Source organism: Microtus pennsylvanicus, chromosome 7 (assembly GCF_037038515.1).
Source record: "Microtus pennsylvanicus isolate mMicPen1 chromosome 7, mMicPen1.hap1, whole genome shotgun sequence".
Taxonomy (NCBI): domain Eukaryota; kingdom Metazoa; phylum Chordata; class Mammalia; order Rodentia; family Cricetidae; genus Microtus; species Microtus pennsylvanicus.
Window position 1 is genome coordinate 21,287,391 of NC_134585.1, and position 20,280 is coordinate 21,307,670.

At 47.5% G+C, this 20,280-nt stretch overlaps 1 protein-coding gene across 3 annotated transcripts in view; it reads left to right on the forward strand.

Moving 5' to 3' along the window:
• Positions 1-3,187: 3,187 nt before the first annotated feature.
• Positions 3,188-20,280, forward strand: part of Stox1 (storkhead box 1) — a 56,572-nt gene continuing 39,479 nt past the window's right edge. For all 3 annotated transcript variants that reach the window (XM_075978860.1, XM_075978859.1, XM_075978861.1), the window contains exon 1: positions 3,188-3,504. In XM_075978860.1, coding sequence (XP_075834975.1) covers positions 3,204-3,504 — 301 coding nt within the window. In that variant the 5' untranslated portion in view covers positions 3,188-3,203. The remainder of the gene's footprint in view (positions 3,505-20,280) is intronic.

The window sequence follows — 20,280 nt, forward strand, 5'->3', positions numbered from 1 at the left end:
AGCACCCACGCAAGGCAGTTCACAACTGATGCACATACAGGCATGCTTGCGGGTGTACATGATACACATAAAACAGTGTAAGAGGATGGACGCACGTGTGCCCGGAGCCGGGAGATGCTGAGTGGGCGGATGTCCTTGATGTCCTTGGTAGGCAGGGGAGGCAGAATGGGCTGGGATTACAGTTTCGGTACCTGCTGCCACGTGCTGCTGATGCCAGGGGCCGTCCCTCCACCTCTGGCAAATACAAGCAGTAAGGCTGCGCTGAGACGCCTCAGCCTTGGAGGTCAGACTCCGCAGCACAGGCGGGTGGCCTGCCTCTCTGTAGGCCACCCGAGTCATGAGTTCCCCAGGCCTTCCAGGATGAGCCTTCTTCATCCTCTCCACTGGTCCTGAAGCCCCAAAGCTCTTGACGCCTGTCCCTAGAAGGATGATGTCTTTCTCACGACGCTCGTGTTTGCTGGCAAATCAGAAGCCTAAGGTCATTCTTGGCTACAGAAAAGTCCAGCAGGAAACAAAACTGGCCCCTCAAACCCATGGTACACCCTATGGTAGATAAGTCACATTTGAACAAAATGACAATGTGCCCCTTTAAGTGGACAAAGGGGCTGCCCTTCTCTTCTAAAGCGTTGTGTTTGTTCCTGTCCTGAGACTTCGTTTACCCACACACCACATAGGCCATCTTCCAGGTTCTTTGTTGTTTTTAACCGGTTGACTTTTTGTTTGTTTGCTTTGTTTTGGTTTCTTTTTTGAGACAAGTTCTCCTCTGTCTCAGCCTGGCCTCAAACTTACTGTGTAAGCAAGGATGGACCTTGGGCTTCTGATCTTCCTGCTTCTACTTCTGTGTGCTAGGATTGCCATTATGAGCTACTGTACTGGTTTACACAGTTCTGGAGACTTAGATTTGTTTTTATTATGTTAGTATGTGTATGCATGTTTGTGTGTAGTTTGTGCATATGAGTGCAGGTATGTGGTAAGATGTTGGGAACACTCTACCACCATCCATGATCCAGAGACAAGCTGCCTAGACTTGTTGGGTTTTTTTCCCCATCTGTTAGAAGGATGGTTGATTTTTGCAGATTAAATTACATTGCATCTAAAAACAACAACAAAAACTAACATGGTTGTAAGCACAAAGTAAACCAAAAGCAAATAGAAATTTCCATCAGCCCGGTGGTGGTGGCGACACATGCATTTAATCCCAGCACTTGGGAGGCAGAAGCAGGTGGATCTCTGAGTTTGAGGCCAGCCTGGTCTACAAAGCAAGTTCCAGGACAGACACCAAAGCTACACAAAGAAAAAAGAGAGAAAAAAATAAACCAGGTCTCTGTGAGTTCCAAGCTTCCAAACCAGCCTGGTCTATGTAGTGACTCCCAGGCCAACCGGGGCTCCCCACCAAAAATAATTTCTCTTCTGGCTGTATCATGCCTGGCGTTCACCTGCTGGACCGAATCTTATTCCTGTGTGCCTAATGTTTGGAAGCCGAGAGCTGACCGCACTTGTCCTCTCTGCAGGAGCCGTCTGCCCACCTCAGGATCAGAATTCAGATGGGAAGAACTGTGTTAGCGTCACATGTTTATCTGAACTGAAGATGAAGTCGGATGTATTTTACAGAAGCCTGACTTGGCTGGTACGACGTGAAGTCAGACGACTGCTATGTGACTGGGGCACACCTCTTTTTGTTTGTTTGTTTAAACAATGTCATGGCTAGCCCCAGTGGACATCAGGGGCAGCGCAGAACAAGGTAGCTAGCTGCCTGATCCCTAGTCTGGGAATAAAGCTTCTGTTCGCCTGAGTAAAGGTGGGAAGTACTTCTTAACCTGACAGCTGAGGAGAGCGCTCAGTGGGTAAAAGCTGAGTCTGAATTCCTGAAGCCCATGTAAACCGAGGTAGAATAGCACATATGTAGTTTGTGTATAATCTACTATAGTCTGAACTCCTGGTGGTCCTGTACTTCTGGGGAGCTGGGATGTGGAGACAGGAGAAATCCTGGGAGCTCTCAGGTCAGGAAGCCTGCAGCACAGAGTGGCAAATCAAACAACCCCCCCTCATGCGGGAGGTCAGAACTGGCACTGATGTTGGCACATGCACCATGGCACACACATACTCGCATGCAAACTTGAACATGCACACACACACACACACACGTGCATGCATGAGATATAATTGTATCCAAGATGCTTGGGGCCAGAATTCAGGTTTTTTTTTTTCAGATGCTGGCATCTTGCACGCAATTCCCCTGATTCATATCCATTCCCCTTACACAAAGCCTGAAGGCGATTTTGTACATGTCAAGTGTGGTATTTTTCGCTTTTTAGTCTGCAATAGTCAACAGAGTTAACTGGGCATTGTTATTTATACTATCTGCGATTTCTGGTGTATTTACAATGGACAGAGCATGGAATATCTCATGTAGTTTGGGGGACTGAGGTAAGGGGATTATGAGGGTCTCATCCGCAGGAGGCGAGGAGGAGAGAGACATTGATGACTGACAGGGAAGTGAGAACTCTGAAATGACCCTCAGTACTATAAGGAGGAAGGTGCTTTGGCAAGCCCTGAGTTTTGGTGCTAAGGCTGATGCCCACCCTGTCCTTTTCCCAAAGCTGTCCTTTTCAATAGATCCTTTTCCTTGGGGCCCAGGACCTAACTTCCAGTAGGGCCTGTTTGTCATGTCCCAGGAGCCCCAAAGGGTGAACTAGGAAAGCCCGTGATCAGCCCCTGCAGAGCGATAGGACAGAGTGTCATCTCAGAACCCCCAGATCCGAATCAGGGCCGGGTCCCACGATTTCGCCACTGCCTCTCGCCATTAGGGTGGCACCTCTCCAACCCTGCTTTCCTCAAAATTCTCAAAAGAATGGAACATGTTAGGAGAGGAAACAGACCCTACAACTTCAGAAAGCCACGGGTGAGAGGGTCCTCAGAGTACTTAGACCTGGACAGTCTTCTCATCTCTCAGCAAAGACCAGAGAAGTAGGAGAACTTGCTTGATAGGTCAGGAGCAGAGCAGAGGCTCAAACCTGGGTCACCTCCTACTCTAGACCTGGGTCCTCTCCGCCCTGCGGGTGGAGGATGTCCAGTCTCCTCTAGTTGCTTGCGGGGACCCGGCGCCCTGGGAAGCCGCGCCCCGCCCCGGCCCCGCCCCCCGCAGCCGGCTCCAGGAGCAGCAAGCGCCGACTCAGCGAGCGCGGGTCCCGCGGGCGGACGGTATGGCGCGGCCGGTACAATTGGCACCGGGCTCGCTGGCACTGGTGCTGAGACCCCGGGAGGCCGGGCAGGGGACAGAGAAGCGGGGTGGCCGCGCGCTCTTCCGCGCCTTCCGCCGTGCCAACGCGCGCTGCTTCTGGAACGAACGCCTGGCACACGCCGCCTCGCGGCTCGCCTTCCTCGGCTGGCTGCAGCGCCGGGTGCTGCTGGTGCGAGCGCCCCAACCCTGTGTGCAGGTGCTGCGGGATGCCTGGAGGCGCCGAGCCCTGCGGTCGCCCCGAGGTTTCCGCATCACTGCGGTGGGTGAGTGCGGGCTGGGAGCCGATGTGAGGGGCTGAGGGTGGAAAGCCTGAGAGGCGGCCCCGGATCACAGCGACAAGGGAGCCCTTGGGTTCCTGGTAGCAGGGGAGAGAAATTTTTTTTTTAAAGAAATTAGGCTCAAGTTCGAGAAGGAATCCGTTTGTTCCATCCTTCCTTTCTAGCCTTCTTCCTACTTTTAACTCCCTTTCTTCTTTTCTTAAGTTCTTTCCTTCCTTCCTTCCTCTTTATTCCGTTTCAGTATCTGTTGTTCGTGTCCTGTTTGTCTTGGGTGGTGGTTGTGGTCTTGAGTCAGCCAACTTTCAGAAGTTTGGGAGCTCGTCATTAACCAAACAGAGAAAGTTCCACCTCTCTAATCCTTTCAGACTGACCCACTGGCTGGGAAACGAACAACAGGTGTTTGCTTGCAAAATAGGGATTCTCAGCTGAGAAACGGAACCACTGCATCAGGGACCGGCCACTGACACTGGACACTATACTTAGGCATCTGTGACAGACCCTCCCTGGCTGTGGGTGGCTGTGGGGGCCTTTGACGGCGTGGTGGTGACAAGCGGTCAGTTGTTTCAAGCCCCGAGTTTCTACTCCTCCCAAGGGACCTCTCAGTCAGTCACAGGTCCTCTTCCTTCTCCTTCCACCTCAGGAGGAACCCTGCAAACAAACATTGATTTTACTCCCTGGTGCAAGGGAACAGGGCGACGGGAGGAACCTGATGCTGTGTGTGGTCTTGTCCAGGGATGGTGGCCTCGGTTATGTGGTTTTGCAATCTTCTCTTTTTTCTTAAGCAAAGAAATGTAGGGGTAGGCTGGGTAAGAGGGGGCAGACATCGTGAAGGTGAAACGCCTTCCGCGTAGACAGGTTTCATCTTTTCCACTCAGGAGGGAGTCCAAAGATTAGGTCTCTCGGGCTTTGAAACAGGGAGCCAAGTAGCCAAGTCAGAATCCTCACCAGGGAAGGGGGCTTGCAGAGAGATGGATGAAAAAGGTTTTTAGTCTGTGTCTTGGACTTCTCTGGTTTGAATTAGCGGCTACATTCTCCCATTCCCTGCCTTCTTCCGAAGGGTGAACAGTGTGTATTTCAGAGAGGGAATTGAATGCAGTAGGGGTCTAGACCCCAGGGGCGAAATAAGAGACGATTTATGCAAAGTCTGAGGCAGCCATGATACCACACCACTGGGCCCAGAGAGCTATGGTGCATAGTGAAGCAGAAAGGTGAACTGGCTACCATTCCTTTCCAACACGGTGCGCCTGACTAGCGTCCAGGAACAAGACTCATTGGAGTTTTTGACTTATTTTTGTGAATGTGTGTATGCATGCCTTGGTAGATATTTGGAGGTCAGCCGACAGTTCTTGGGAATCAGTTCTCCCTTCCACTGCGTGGATCTCAGGGATCGAACTCAGGTTTTCAGGACTGCCAGCACGTGCCTTTATCCACTGAGCCATCTTCCTAGCTCACAAAAGACTCATTAACAAGGGAAGAGTATGACAGGTTTATTTAAAGTTTTTGTTGTTAAGCCGGGCGGTGGTGGCGCACGTCTTTAATCCCAGCACTCGGGAGGCAGAGGCAGGCGGATCTCTGTGAGTTCGAGGCCAGCCTGGTCTACAAGAGCTAGTGCCAGGACAGGAACTAAAAAGCTACAGAGAAACCCTGTCTCAAAAATCCAAAAAAAAAAAAAAGTTTTTGTTGTTGTTTGTTTTTGTTTTCTTTTTGTTCTTTAAATTGAGGTCTGTACCTGGATGTGGTGGTGCATGCCTTTAGTCCCAGTACTCTGGAGGCAGAGGCAGGCAGATCTGAGTTCGAGGCCAGCCTGGTCTATAGAGTGAGTTCCAGGACAGCCAGGACTACGCAGAGAAACCCTGCCTCAAAAAACAAATGCCTGAGTCTTGTAGGTTCCCACAGAGGCCAGAAGAAGCTCAGAAGGCCTGGAACTGGAGTTTCAGCTGGTAGTGAACCACCATGTGGGTGTGAGGACCTGAACCTGGATCTTCTGAAAGAGTGCTCTTAACCACTGGGACTGTTTTTTTCTTGAGGTAGAGTCTAATGCAGCCTAAACGGGCCTCAAATTGTCTGTATAGCCAGGGCTTCCTTGGACTGGTTTTCCTTCATCTGCCTTATATGTCTTGTTTATGGGGGTTGAACGTGCACGCCAGTCAAGCGCTCTGCCAACCTGGCTACAGCTTCAGCCTGGACAAGCGCTATCTGATCTAGGGACAGATGCCCCTGGGTGGCGAGGGGTGTTTTTGTGTTGAATAGGATTGCTAATTATTATCTAACTTGAGATGCCAGAGTTACCAATCATCAGCTCTTGGGCCGCCTGGGAGTCTCAGAGGGCAGTGACTACGGGAGAAGGTGCTTTCCACCAAGAGAAGTGAAGTTCCAGTCTATTCTACTACCCCTGGTGGCGTGGTCTTCCGGAAAGCCAGCCCGGGCCTCTGGGGACACAAAGGAAGAGCTTCTGGGGACAGACAGCTGTAGGTCAATTTGACTTCTGCTGTCGACTTGGATCTTTCTGGAGGCTCATGCCCTCTTGCAGAAAGGCATGTGGGCACAAGGAGCTGATTGACAGCCCACACAGAAAATGCCGGGAGAGGAGGGAAGGCCGTCTTCATCAACTCAGCTGTGTTCCCAGAGGCCCTTCTAGTTTCTGGAGCTGGCGGGGCCTCTCAAGCACTCAGACACTGGGATGGTGGCCCATGCCCGTGATGTTGGTATTCGGGAGTCAGAGGCAGGAGATCAGGAGCTAAGACCCTTCTCAGCTACATAGCAAGAGTTCATACCCAGCCTGGGCTGTGTAGAGCCTTGTCCCAAAGAACAAGCGCCACCAAGCTTGCTGGGCAGGGCATGGCTCTTGCTGTGCAGGGACCTGAATTTGATTCCTGAAACCTAGGAGAGAACAGGTTCCACAGTGTGCCTCTGACCTCCACACCCCGGCGCCCACCCAAATAAATAACCAAACAAATAAGCAAGAAGGTGAGCACCACAGGCCTGCAGTAAGGACAGCCGTGAGTTCCCGGGCACAGCGGCACTGAAGCTGCAGATTTGATGTTCCCCTCCAGTCGTGTGCTGTTTCTTTCCCTCTTTGCTTAGAGACCACCCCCCCCCCCACTAGAGGGAAGCCAAGGTGGGGACAGCAGAGTATTCTCCTGAAAACAGGGCACTGACCCTTTAGCTTGCTGACAGCAAACAGCTGCTTCTTTAGTGCCCTTGGGCCACCAGTGTTTTGTTTGGGGTTTTGTTGTTTGTTTTTCAGCAGCAAATGACATTAACTCATGAAAGGAGACAGCTGGTTTGCTTACCCAGCTGAGTCACAACGTGGGTACAAGGTGGGGGCGGGCAGGGGCATCACCCTTTGTTCGGGCGGCTCCAGTTGCTGCTGAGAAGCCACCTCCTGGGACAGATAGGAAAGGTGGGCAAACCGTGGGATGCCACTTGTCCAAATGAGCCCCCTGGCTCTCGCCCTAAGCAGGGCTCAGAGTCTCTGCTCTCTCTCCCTGACCCCCTCTGTGACCTCACACTGAACCCGGAGCTCTCCAACTGGCTAGACCAGCTGACCAGGGAAGCCCAGGATCCTTTCTCCACACCCAGGGCTGAGATTACAGGGAACACACCCTCACACACATACTGACTGAACTCTGGCAGCCCCAGCATCTTTTCACTTTTTTTTTAATTCTATGTGCATGAATCTTTGTATGTGTGTGCACCACTTGCATGCCTGGTGTCTGTGGAGGTCAACAACAATTGATCCCCTGGAACTCAGTTAGGATGGCTGTGAGCTATTACGTGGATGCTGCAAACTCAACCCCAGTCCTCTGTAAGAGCAACAAGTACTCTAAACTGCTGAACCATCTCTCCAGCCCCCACCCCCACCCCACATGACTGGGCTGGCCTACATAAATCCTCCTGCCCCACCTCCTGAATTCTGGGACCAAAGGCAGGGGTCACCACCCTGATGGCTTTTTAATTTTTTAATTTTTTTTTGAGACAGGGTTTCTCTGTGTAACAGGAACTAGCTCTTGTAGACAAGGCTGGTCTCCAACTCACAGAGATCCGCCTGTCTCTGCCTCCTGAGTGCTGGGATTAGAGGCCTGTGCCACCACGGCTTAGCTCCTGATGGCTATTTTTAAATACAGTCTTCCTGAGGCTGAGGAGATGGCTCAGTGTGTAGAGTGTTTGCCACATAAGCCTGAGGACCCGAGTTTGGATCCTCGTCGTCCACATAAAAAGCCAGGTAGGCGTGTTGGTGCAGACCTGTAATCCTAACGCTGACAGAGGCTGGAGACGGGCAGATTTCTTGAGCTTGTTTGCCAGTCAGCTTAGCAAAATCAGTGAGAGACCCTGTCCCAAAAAAATAATAGTGAAGAGTGATTGAGGAAGTCACCCAACATTGACCTCTGATCTTGACACCCATAGACACGTCTATGCACACACATCTGACACACCTGCATGTACACATACAAATGTATCTAACGCACACACTTTAAAATAAACAGTCTTCATTAATTCATTCCTAGTCCTGATTATTCTGTTTGGTTTTTTTCCCTTCTTTAGTGGTGAAGGTTGCCCCCAGCAAGCACTGGACCACAGAGCTTCATCCCCAGCTCAGTTTTAAAGCAATATGGGAGTGGGTTTGGGTGGTGAAGGCGTGCTCTGGTGTGTGTGTGTAGGCCAGGGGATAACGGGCAGGGCTTCATTCTTTCCTTCCATCGTGCGGGTCCTAGGGATTGAACTCAGGCTGGTCATCAGGCTAAGCCACAAGCACATTTACCCACTGAGCCCTCCCGGGGGTCCTCTCAGCTCTTACTTTTGAGACGGTCCTGTGGTCCTGTACGGTGGCCTGGGCAGGTCTGCAGCAGCCTCCCGGTGAGCTGGGATTACACAGGTGACTTCTGGGTTCTGGTGTTTTAATGCATTTTTCTCTAGGCTCGTGTGCCTCCAAAGAAAGAAAAAGTGGGCCTGCTCACACGGAAGAAGGATAGCAGAGTAGGTGACCACATCCCAGGAACTCTGAGCACAACCCTTCAGCTGAGCTGCATGGCCCTTGCCTGACAGGAGGGAGACCCTGAGCTTCCAAATTAATTGAGCTGGGTGTACGTGTTTATATTCTCACTGGGGAGGCCAAGGCAGAACTGCTGTGAGTTCAAGACCAGCCTGAGATATACAGTGAATTGTAAGACCCTGTTCAGAAGCAAATTAAGGCATCCAAGTAAGGTGACTCTCCTCTGTCATTCTGCCACTGGAGGCAGAAACAGAAGGGTCAGGAATTCAAGGCCACCCTCCAGCCACTTGTGGAGTTGGAAGACAGTTTGAGCCAGTGAGACTTTGTCTCAAAATAAAAAGAAAACACGATTGGTTTAATTCCTGTCTTTTCTATTTTTATTGGATTGACTAAATGTTTTCTTTTTTGGTTTTTGGGGATTCAACTTGCTGGGCAAGAGTCACTGAGCTACGTTCTTCCCCTTTATGATGCCATTGTGCAGGGCTGCAGTTTCAAGACCCCAAACAGGCACGACAAAATGGCACTCTGGGGCTGGACGCGCAGCGTAGCTGGGAAAGTGTTTGTGTAACATGGAGCGAACCTTTGGTTTGATCCCCCTGATGTTTTAACTGCATGTGGTAGAACAGGTGTGTAACCCCAGCCTTTGGGAGGTCAGGAGGTGGAGGCAGAGGGTCTCTGATCAGCTAGGGGCTATACAGTGAGTTCAAGGCCTTCTCAGAAAACCAAAGAGGGAAATAAAATCGAATGTCATTCAGTTGGTGAGAAATGTCCAGCTGTGGAGGAAAGACCCGATGTGACCAGCCCTTCAGATGTCCCAACACCAGTGTTTTAGCCTGCCCTGCTTCAAGGTAGAGGTCTTCTTCAGCTGGGTTGTTTTTCTGACGTGGTGACTTGGAATGAATGGGGATGATTCTGCCCTGTTCGCAGGCAGGAAAGGAATGCCTATGTTTTCTCCCAGCAGTTTTGGTGTTTCTGGTTTAGGTCTTTGATCATTTGGAGGTAGTTCTGGCACAAATTGGTTCTTCTGTGTGTGGACATCCAGTTTTCCCAGCACCAGTTGTGGAAGATGCTCTTTTCCCCCAGAGTGTGTTTTCAGCAAATCTGTCCAGTACTAAATGGCAAAAGTCATATGTACTTAGGTTTAGGTTTTCAGTTGTGTCCCCTGGTCCACCTGTCTATTTTTCTGCCAATACCACATTGTTTTCATGGTTCTATAATATTATATCATGGAACTGGAATTGCAGTTCCTTTAGTGTTTTAATTGCTGGAAAATAAATCTCAGACACTAAACCATACAATTATTAAGCAAAGACATCAAAACAATGTCAATCACAGGATTTTGCTGTGATCCCCAGTTTATATACATATTTTCCAAAACTTATATTTTCTTCAGGTTTGGTATGCACCAAGTTGAAAAACACATCCAGAAATAAAAGGTAATGCAGTCATTTTCACACAAAAATGTTGTGAAGGGGGCTTGGCAGGGTTGGACTCTGAGCTAAGCATCGTCCTTGGTCAGGGTCAAGTAGCAGCACATGGGGCATGGCCGGGGGTCAGGTTTCTTCTTTAAAAAACAACTAACTCCAGTAAACTTCAGTGACACTTCTCAGTTTTGTGTATGCTAATATATGAAAAACCAGCCGGGCGGTGGTGGCGCACGTCGTTAATCCCAGCACTCAAGAGGCAGGTGGATCTCTGAGTTCGAGGCCAGCTCGGTCTACAGAGAGAGTTTTAGGACATCCAGGGCCACACAGAGAAACCCTGTCATGAAAAACAAAACAAGTACGAGAAAGCAAATAACGGCTACACAGCATCAGGAAGTCAGCAGAGTCTCTGTAGGCGTCTGTCTTGGGTCTCAAGTCGACTTATACAGACCATCTCTTTCAGCAAAAATGGCAATTACTTGATGGGCTAGAACCAAGATTCTGGAACACAACATTCCTGGCCTGAGGTGTCATGGAGACCTTTCTCCAATCATGGTTTGTACAGGTGTGTCCACAGGAGCCATATGTAGCAGGTTTATTCCTTCTGGTGTGATAGTGGTGTCTGGAACGCGTTGTCATGGTTCCTCCTAAAACGAATTTACATGCCTGTAGCACAATGAATAAAAACTCAGGGACAGATATTGGGGTTCAACTTGAAGGTCAGAAAAGAAAAACAGCCAATCACTGGCTCTTACCTCTACCTCGGTCTGAAATGGCGATCTTGCCTCCAGGAATCTCAGAATGAGATGAGACTGAGAGCTGTCTCCTCCAGTCTTGTATTCCTCTCTAGGGTTGGGACTAAAGGCATGCATCACTACTGCACGGTTTCTATGGAAACTAGTGTGGCTACTGGGATAAAAGGTTGTGTGTCACCACTGTCTGGTCCTTTGTAAGCTGATCCGTGCAGCTGTTTTACTCTCTGATCTTCAGACAAGCTTTATTAAAATACAAGTGAATATCACTACACATGCCAAAAGGGCCAATATGATACATACAAAAAGCCAAAAGCTCTCCTTTATCCAGTGAATAATTTCCATGCGGGGAAGCAAGTGTAGTCAAATCTAAATATTCTACCAGTCACATCGAATGAAGAACATTTTTGAAGGTTGCTGCTAACTTTATGGGCATAGGTAATAGAGTCCACATTTACCAGCTGCACTCAAAGCAGACACTATCTATCTATCTGTCCTCCCTGGGTCTTAATATCCCTAGTGGCCTCATAATCCACGGGCTGTGTATGTTAAAGGGGAGAACAGTCGAAATGGCATTAGCTTCTTAGTTAGGATTTTTATTGCTGCGACGGAACACCACGATCAAAAAGCAAGTTGGGCCAGGCGGTGGCGGCAGGCGCCTTTAATCCCAGCCCTCGGGAGGCAGAGACACGCGGATCTCTGTGAGTTCAAGGCCAACAAGGTCTCCAGAGTGAGATCCAGAACAAGCTCCAGAGAAACTCTGTCTCAAAAAACCAAACAACCAACCAAACAAACAAACAAAACAAAAAAACAAGTAAGTTGGGGAGGAAGGAAAGGGTTATTTGACTTACACTTCAGCATTGCTATTTGTCAGGGCAGGATCCTGGAGGCAGGAGCTGATGCAGAGGCAACGGAGGGGTGTTGCTTACTGGTTTGCTCAGCCCACCTCTTATAAAACCCAGGACCACCAGCCCAGGATGGCCCCACCCACCATGGGCTGGCTCTTCCACCACTGATCACCAATTGAGAAAATGCTTTAAGGCTGGAGGCATTTCCTCAGCCGAGGCTCCTTCCTCTGTCAAAGTGGCACACAAACCCCAGCATCCCTAGCACGTCATCTCCATGTTAAGTATTGTATGGGGTTCAAACGTTAGGCTAGAGCTTGTGGACCCGTTTACCTCTCCCAAGAAGGGAGCCGTAGCTCTTGTGGCAGGTGTAGAGCCAGACAGCCAGGTTCTGCAGCATAAAAAGTGGAGTCCAAGGTGTCCATGGTGATGTTATAGAGGCCCACTGGGAGGCTGAAGCCTTCATGGAGCGTGCAGTAGACTCCATTGCCAAGGTCTGTGAGTTGTTTGCAAAGACTGAAAGGGGTCAGTTCTGGTATTTGGAGCTCATAGGACAGAGTGGGTGGACACAAAGGTGACATGTGTCTTCCTGGGTCTGGGGTCCATCCATCTGCCTGCAAAGCTCATGATTTCAGTTTTTTATTTTTGTTTTGTTTTTCACAGCTGAGCAGTGAGCCATAGTGTATAGGTACCACACTTTCATCATCCATTCCTCCATCACGGGACACTTAGGTTGTTTCCATTTCCTAGTTATTGTGAATAGAGCGTCAGTGAACGTGGCTGAGCAGGATCTGTGGAGTGTGCTGAGTCTTTTGGGCACATGCCGAGGAGTGCTGCAGCTGGGTCGTGTGGTAGATTGGTTTCTGTCTTTTGGGGAAGTCTCCACTCTGATTTTCATAGAGCCCTCAGCAGTAACTTTTCTCACGTCCTTTTCTCACGTCCTTTCCAGCATTTGTTGTCAAGTTTTTTCGCCGATCTTTTCCATTCTGACTGGGGTAAGATGAAATCTCAAAGTTGTTTTGATTTGTATTTGCTAATTGCTAGGGATAATGAAAAATTAAGATATTTCTTTTTTTTAAATATTTATTTATTTATTATGTATACAATATTCTGTCTGTGTGTATGTCTGCAGGCCAGAAGAGGGCACCAGATCTCATTACAGATGGTTGTGAGCCACCATGTGGTTGCTGGGAATTGAACTCAGGACCTTTGGAAGAGCAGGCAATGCTCTTAACCGCTGAGCCATCTCTCCAGCCCATGAGATATTTCTTAGCCATTTTTTTTTTTTGAGAATTCTATTCGGACCCCAGCCCCATCTTTTAAATGGGTCATTTGACTTTTCTGACTCTTGTTTTTTGAGTCCTTTATATATTCTGGATATCAATCCATTCTGTGAGCTTCCTCTTCCCCCAGCTTTTTAGTTTTCTGAAGTCCCGTTTGTCGATCGTTGGCCCTTTAGTTCTTGGGCAAATGGGATCCTATTCAGGAGGTCCTTTCCTATACCTACTTCATGTGGGACGGCGCCTATGTTTTCTCCCAGCAGTTTTGGTGTTTCTGGTTTAGATCTTTGATCAGTTGGAGGTAGTTCTGGCATAAACTGGTTCTTCTGTGTGTGGACATCCAGTTTTCCCAGCACCAGTTGTGGAAGATGCTCTTTTCCCCCAGAGTGTGTTTTCAGCATCTCTGTCCAGTACTAAATGGCGAAAGTCATATGTACTTAGGTTTAGGTCTTCAGTTGTGTCCCCTGGTCCACCTGTCTATTTTTCTGCCAATACCACATTGTTTTTATGGCTCTATAATACTATATCTTGGAACTGGAATTGCAGTTCCTTTAGTGTTTTGTTGTTTTTGCTTAGGTTCTTTTGGCTACCCAGGGTCTATTGTAGTTCCTTATGAAGTTTTAGGATAGTTTTTTTTTTTCCTGTTTATATGGAGAATGAGGTGGGAATTGTATTGAATCTATAATAGTTGACGGTCATTTTCACATTAATTCTACTAATTATTAATTAATGAGCATGGGATGTCTTTATATTTAGTGCTTTTATCTCTTCAGAGGTTTAAAGTTTTCACTGTAGAGCTCCTTCCATTGTTAGATTTATTATTATTATTATTATTAGTTTTTTTTTGTTTTTTTTTTTTTTTTGGTTTTTCGAGACAGGGTTTCTCTGTGGCTTTGGAGCCTGTCCTGGAACTAGCTCTTGTAGACCAGGCTGGTCTCGAACTCACAGAGATCCGCCTGCCTCTACCTCCCGAGTGCTGGGATTAAAGGCGTGCGCCACCATCGCCCGGCTATTATTAGTTTTTTTGAGACAGGGTTTCTCTATGTATTCTTGGTTTTCCTGAAACTCCACCTGTAGACCAAGCTGGCCGTGAACTTGGAGATCTGCCTTCCCCTGCCTCCCGAGGGCTGGGATCAAAGGCGTGCAGCACCACAGCCTGGCAGACATGTTATTTTCTTTGAGGCTATTGTGGATTGGGGGTGTCCATGAGCTCCTTCTCTGTATGTGTGTTGTTGGTGTAAAGAACAGAAAAGCTCTTTTTTTTTTAAAGATTTATTTATTTATTATATATACAACATTCTGCCTCCATGTATGCCCACATGCCAGAGGAGGTGCCAGATCTCAGTATAGATGGTTGTGAGCCACCATATGGTTGCTGGGAATTGAACTCAGGACCTCTGGAAGAGCAGCCAGTGCTCTTAACCGCTGAGCCATCTCTCCAGCCCCCAGAAAAGCTCTTGATTTGTGCAAGTTGATTCTGTATCTTGCCACATTGATGAATTTCTTTATGTGCATTGGTGTTTGCCTGCATATATGCCTATGTCAGATCTTGACAGGGTGTCAGATCTTGGAGTTACAGACAGTTGTGAGCTGCCATGTGGGTGCTGGGAATTGAACCAGGGTCTTCTGGAAGAACAGTCAATACTCTTAACCACTGAGCCATCTCTCCAGCCCCCTTTTGGGGTCTCTTATGTTCAGTATTGTGGCATCTGCAAATAGCAATAGTTAGACTATTTTCCTGTTTGTATCCCTTTGATCTCCATCTCTTGCCTTATTGTACCAGTTAGGACTTCCAGCACAAGGCTGAAAAGGATAGGGCAATTGGTATCCATCCTGTCTTGTTCATCACTTCCGTTGTTTGGCTTCAAGCCTTTTCCCACGAAGGATGATGTTGCCTGTTGGCTTTTGTATGCAGCTTTTGTTACGTCGAGGTATGTTCCCTTTAGCTTTATGTTCTCTAAGCCTTTTATCATGCAGGCATGTTGGATTTTGTCAAAGGCGTTTTCTTCATCTATGGAGATGCTCATATGGTTTTCTCCTTCAGTCCATTTATGTGCCTTGTTACATCTGTTGACTTGGGTATGTTGAACCATCCATCCCTGCGTTTCAGGAATGAAGTCAAACTGAGCATGCTGTATGATCTTTTTGATGTGTCTATTCTATTTGCAGGTGTTTTATTGGGAAACTTTGAGTCTATCTTCACTGGGGACATAGGTGTGTAGTTTTCTTGTGTCTTTGCCTAGTTTGGATACTAGAGAGATAGATACTGGCTTCATAGGAGAAATTTGGGAGTGCTCCTTCTCTTTCTATCTTTTTGAATAGTTTAAAAAGGATTGGCGGTAGATCTTCTTTGAAAGACAGAATTTTGCTGTGACCCCATCTGGTCCTGACAGGCTTTTTATTACTGTTTCAATGTCCTCATTTGCTAGGGGTCTGTTAAGGTTGTTGACGCTAAAGTGGAGGAGGTTTGGCTGGAGCTAGAAAAGTTTCTTTTTGATTTCCCAGCTTCATGGAGTATAGGTTTTTTTTAAATATTACCATACAATATTCTGAATTTGGTGTCTGCTGTAATGTTTCTCTGTTCATTTTATTTTTTACTTTTTCTTTCTCTTAGTTACTTGAACCAAGGGTCTGGCAATCTTGTTCGTCCCCTCAAAGAATCGGCAGTCGATTCATCGATGCTTTGTTTTGTTTCCTTTGTTTCTGTTTCATGGCTTCTGCTCTGCTTTTTATTATTTCTTGCCTTTGACTGGGTTTGGATGGATTCACTATTTTTTCAACTTAAGTTTTTAGATTTATTTTTGTTATTTTATCTATGTGAGTGTTCTGCCAACATGAGTGTATGACTGTGCATCCCCTGTGTGCCTGGTGCCCTAGCAGGTGATGGGCCTCCATGTGGGTACTGAGAGTCGAACCTGGATCCTTTGCTACAACAAGAAGGGCTCTTCACTACTGAGCCAACTCTCCAGCCATTTTCAACTCTTTTAGTTGTATCATTTTTAAGGCATTATTCTGATTTCTATCTTTTTGCTTTCTCTTTTTTCTTTTTACGTATGAAGCTGTTTTTAGCAATTTAGAAACCAGTTTGTGAGGATACATCCCGTTTGTCAAAGAGAACTGAAATTGCAGGTAGCCCTGGAGCTGAGGTGTCGAAGCTCCCGCCTGGTGCCTGAACTTTCTTTTCTAATTTTTAATTTTTAGTTGCTTTTTGGGGGAGATAGTGTTTCTCCGTGTAACAGTCTTGGCTGTCCTGGAACTCATTCTGTAACCAGGCTGGCCTCAAACTCACAGAGATCCACCTGCCTCTGCCTCCCAAGTGCTGGGATTAAAAAATGTGTGCCACTACCTTCTTTTCTTTTTTATGTGCATTGGTATTTTACTTGCATACATGTCTGTGTGAAGGTGTCAGATCCCCTGGAACTGGAGTTAACAGACAGTTGAGAGCCACAATGTAGAAGCGTGGAACTGAACCCCGGTCCTCTGGAAGAGCTGTCAGTGCTCTTAACCATTGAGCCATCTCTCCAGCCCCTCATAATTGTTCTTTTCATTTCTGTATCCTGGAGCTCATCTAGGTAACTCTCATTGGCAAGCATTTGGACAGGACTGGTGAGTTTGGAGGGAAGCTGCTGACTCAATCTTTCACATTGTTGGTGTTCCTGCAATAAAGTCTGGGCACATGGATTGCCTTTGTTAGTTTTAAGTTTGTTATGGGTGGAGCAGGGTGGGGGAGAAGAGACAATGTGGGGCTGGGGACAAATATAGAGGTTGGAAGTGGGTGGAATGCAGTCAGATGGGCAGAAGAGACTGGTCAGGTGCACAGGACATGCTTCCTGGGGTGGGGGTGGGGGACAGGTGGGATAGCATGTGGGAGGGTCTTGTGATGACAGATAGGTAGGCAGGATACAGGGCCAAGCCAGTGCTCTTAACCAGGGAGTCGCCCCTCCAAGACCTGCTGGATGCACCTCCAAACAGAACAAAGGTCTCTCTTAGCTTATACACAGGACAAAAACAGTTGCTTCTTCCCTTCCCCAAGGAGAGGGCTTGGAATACCAGATGGGAAGGCTCTGTATTCTTTCTCTTTGGAGTATAAATAATCTCTCTAGAGCTCTCCCCATGGAGATGTCTCTGAGCCTCCTGTCCCTGGCAGGATGACCACACGCCTTTCGGGTTCAGTGAGTCACATGGGCTTCTCCCTCTCTGCGCTTGTAGCTGAGTTTTCCAAAGCTCTGGGAACTCAGGTTTCTGGCTCGATGTTTTTAGAGAGATTCAACCTTGCAGAAACACAAACTCCTCTGTCTGTATCACACAATCGTATCCCTTGGGTTTTGCCACAGTTGACTGTATTATGTTTCCCACAATATGCCTGCCACTCTGGTTTTTTGTTTTGTTTTGAGACAGGGTCTCACTACATAACCCTGAACTCCCTATAAAGACCAGACTGGCTTTGAAATTACAGAGATCTGCCTGCCTCTCACTATTGGCTGTTTTGTTCCAAGCTGATCAGCAGATGCTAGGACCTAATCCACTGTGGTTTGTCTTAAATGGCACCTACCCAGTTAGTGCCTGGAAACCCCAGGGACAGGATGACATTGATGATGCTGCCATGGTATCAACTTCATTCTCCAAGACTTCCAATTCTAGTTATTTGAGAAAATCTTGTTACTAGATAGATCTACCTTAGAAGCCTGCTCTGGGTAGTTTTATGTCAACTTGACACAACCTAAAGTCACCTGAGAGGAAGGAACCTCAACTGAGAAAATGTCTTCATAAGATCCAGCTGGAAGGCACTTTCATAATTAGTGATTGATGGGGGAGGGCCAGCCCATTGTGGGCAGTGCCATCCCTAGGCTGGTGGGCTTGAGTTCTACAAGAAAGCAGGCTGAACTGGGTGGTGGTGGCGCATAGCTTTAATCCCAGCACTTCGGGAAGCAGAGGCAGGCAGATCTCTGTGAGTTCAAGGCTAGCCTGGTCTACAAGAGCCAGCTCCAGGACAGGCCCTAAAGCTACAGAGAAACCCTGTCTTGAAAAACCAAAAAACAAACAAAAAGGGCTGAGCAAGCCATAGGAAGCAAGTCAGTAAGCAGCACCCCTCCATGGCCTCTGCATCAGCTCCTGCTTCCAGGGTTCTCCCCTGTTTGCATTCCTGTCCTGACTTCTTTGATAATGGGCTGTGATATGGAAGTGTAAGCCAAACAAACCCTTCCCTCACCAAGTTGCTTTGGTCACGGTCTTTTATCACAACAATAGAAACCCACAGTAGGACAGGAACCAAATTGGTTACTATATAAATAATGTGGTGGTGTCTGCCTTTAATCCCAGCACTTGGGAGGCAGAGATATGTGGATCTCTGTGCATTCCAGGATGACCTTGTCTACATAGTGAACTCCAAGACAGTTAGTGTAGCATATTTTCTTTAGGCCACAAACCAGTTCTCGGGTCATGACACAAATACTTTTTGTTAGGAATGCTCAGACTTAGTTGATGCTTATCCTACTAGCTCTCACAACTCATTTTAACTTGTTTCTCTTCATTTATGTTTTGTCTCAGGGCTTTTTAGCTTTCTTTCTTTCATTCTTTGTAGTAATAAGGGCGGCGGGGCTGCGTCCCCAGCACCCCGGCTGCCTGGCTAGCTTATGCCCGAAATAACAACACACAAACTGTATTCATTTAATCACTGCTTGGCCCATTTTTATCTAGCCTCTTCTAGGCTAACTCTCGCACCTGGACTAGCCCATTTCTAATATTCTGCTGTAGCCCACGAAGTGGCTTACCAGGAAGATTCTACCCTACGTCCATCCTGGGTCGGAGCTTCATCGCGTGTGTCTGCCTGGGAGCTGGGAGCATGGCCTCTCTGAGGCGTCTGCCCCCGAGAGGAGAGCTGTCGAGTCTGAGCTCACTTCCTCTTCCTCCCAGCGTTCTGTTCTGTTTACTCCTCCCACCTATCTTCTAACCAATGAGGGCCAAGCAGTTTCTTTTTATTTAACCAATGATCTTCCTCCATCAATTCTTTGTGTCTATCTGGGTGGCCCCAGGCATCTCCCTTTCTTTCTCCCTCTTTCTCTCTTCCCTTGTTTTCCCTTCTCTGGAACTTAGGTTTGTCCTCCTATCTATTCTCTCCGCCTGCCAGCCCCAACTATCCCTCTACTGCCCAGCTTTTGGCTCTTTGGCTTTTTATTAGACCAATCAGGTGCATTAGGCAGGCAAGGTAAAACAGCAACACGTCTTTACATAATTAAACAAATGCAGCATGAACAAATCTAACACACCTTTAGATTACAGTACTATTCTGCAACATAAACAAATGTAACACATCTTTACATAATTAAAGGAACACCCCACAACAGCTAAGGTTATATAGAAAGCTGGCCTCAAAACAAGTCTGTAGCTTCCCAAAATTACCCTGTTAACCTAGTTTAAGACGTATACTCTTTTAGTAATTAATTTTTTTTTTGAAAAAGGGTTTTTCTCTGAAGCCTTAGAGCCTGTCCTGGAACTCGCTCCATAGACCATGCTGGCCTCGAACTCACAGAGATCCATCTGTCTCTCTGTGAGTGCTGGGATTATTTTATTTCATGTGCATTTGTGTTTCTCTTGCATGTATGTCTGTGTGAAGGTGTTGAATCCCTGAAACTGCCATGTGGGTTCTGGGAATTGAACCCCTGTCCACTGGAAGAACAGCCAATGCTCTTAATCCCTGAGCCATCTCTCCAGCCCCAAGATGTATATTCTTTGTAGCTGGATGGTATGGTAATAACGCGAACAGATTCTGCTATGACTTGCAAGGAAAAACCTGCAGCAAATTCTTCCATGTGACAGGCTAATGAGTTGAAGCCAACCTCAGTGCCTTTTAGGCTAAGCCGTCATGAATGGCAGGAACAAAGAACAGGGTTTTGTGGTTGTTTGTATTTTGTTTTTTTTTTTCCTTTCTTATAGAATTTTTCTCACTGTTGGAAGCTGCCCACAAAGCACACACCAAGCTACATGGTCTTTTGGGGTTTTCATAAGTGCTTTAGTGTTTCTGATTACTGTCTAGGTATCCAGGAGATCGCCTTTTTAGTACCCTTTGGCCAGGACTTGCATTCGTACCAAGACGTTTCAGTAGGGAGAGCATCTCTAGTGGGGCTGGGATTGCCACAAACATCAGCCAGAAGTGGTGTAGTTGCCTGGATTCTGAGGAGGACTCCACACCCCACAACCCTGCTGCTTCCACTCGGCTTTGCTATGAAAAGAATTTTATTCCAGGTGGTGATGGTGGCACATGCCTTTAATCCCAGCATGTGGGAGACAGGGGCAAGCAGATCTCTGTGAGTTCAAGACCAGCCTGGGCTGCATAGTGAGTTCCAGGACAGCCAGGACTACACTAAGAAACCCTGTCTCAAAATCCCTCCCCCTCCCCCCAAAAAGAATTTTAGGATTAGTCAGGTATGAAGTAAAGTTGGACTTATTAAATAAAGATACTGAGATTTA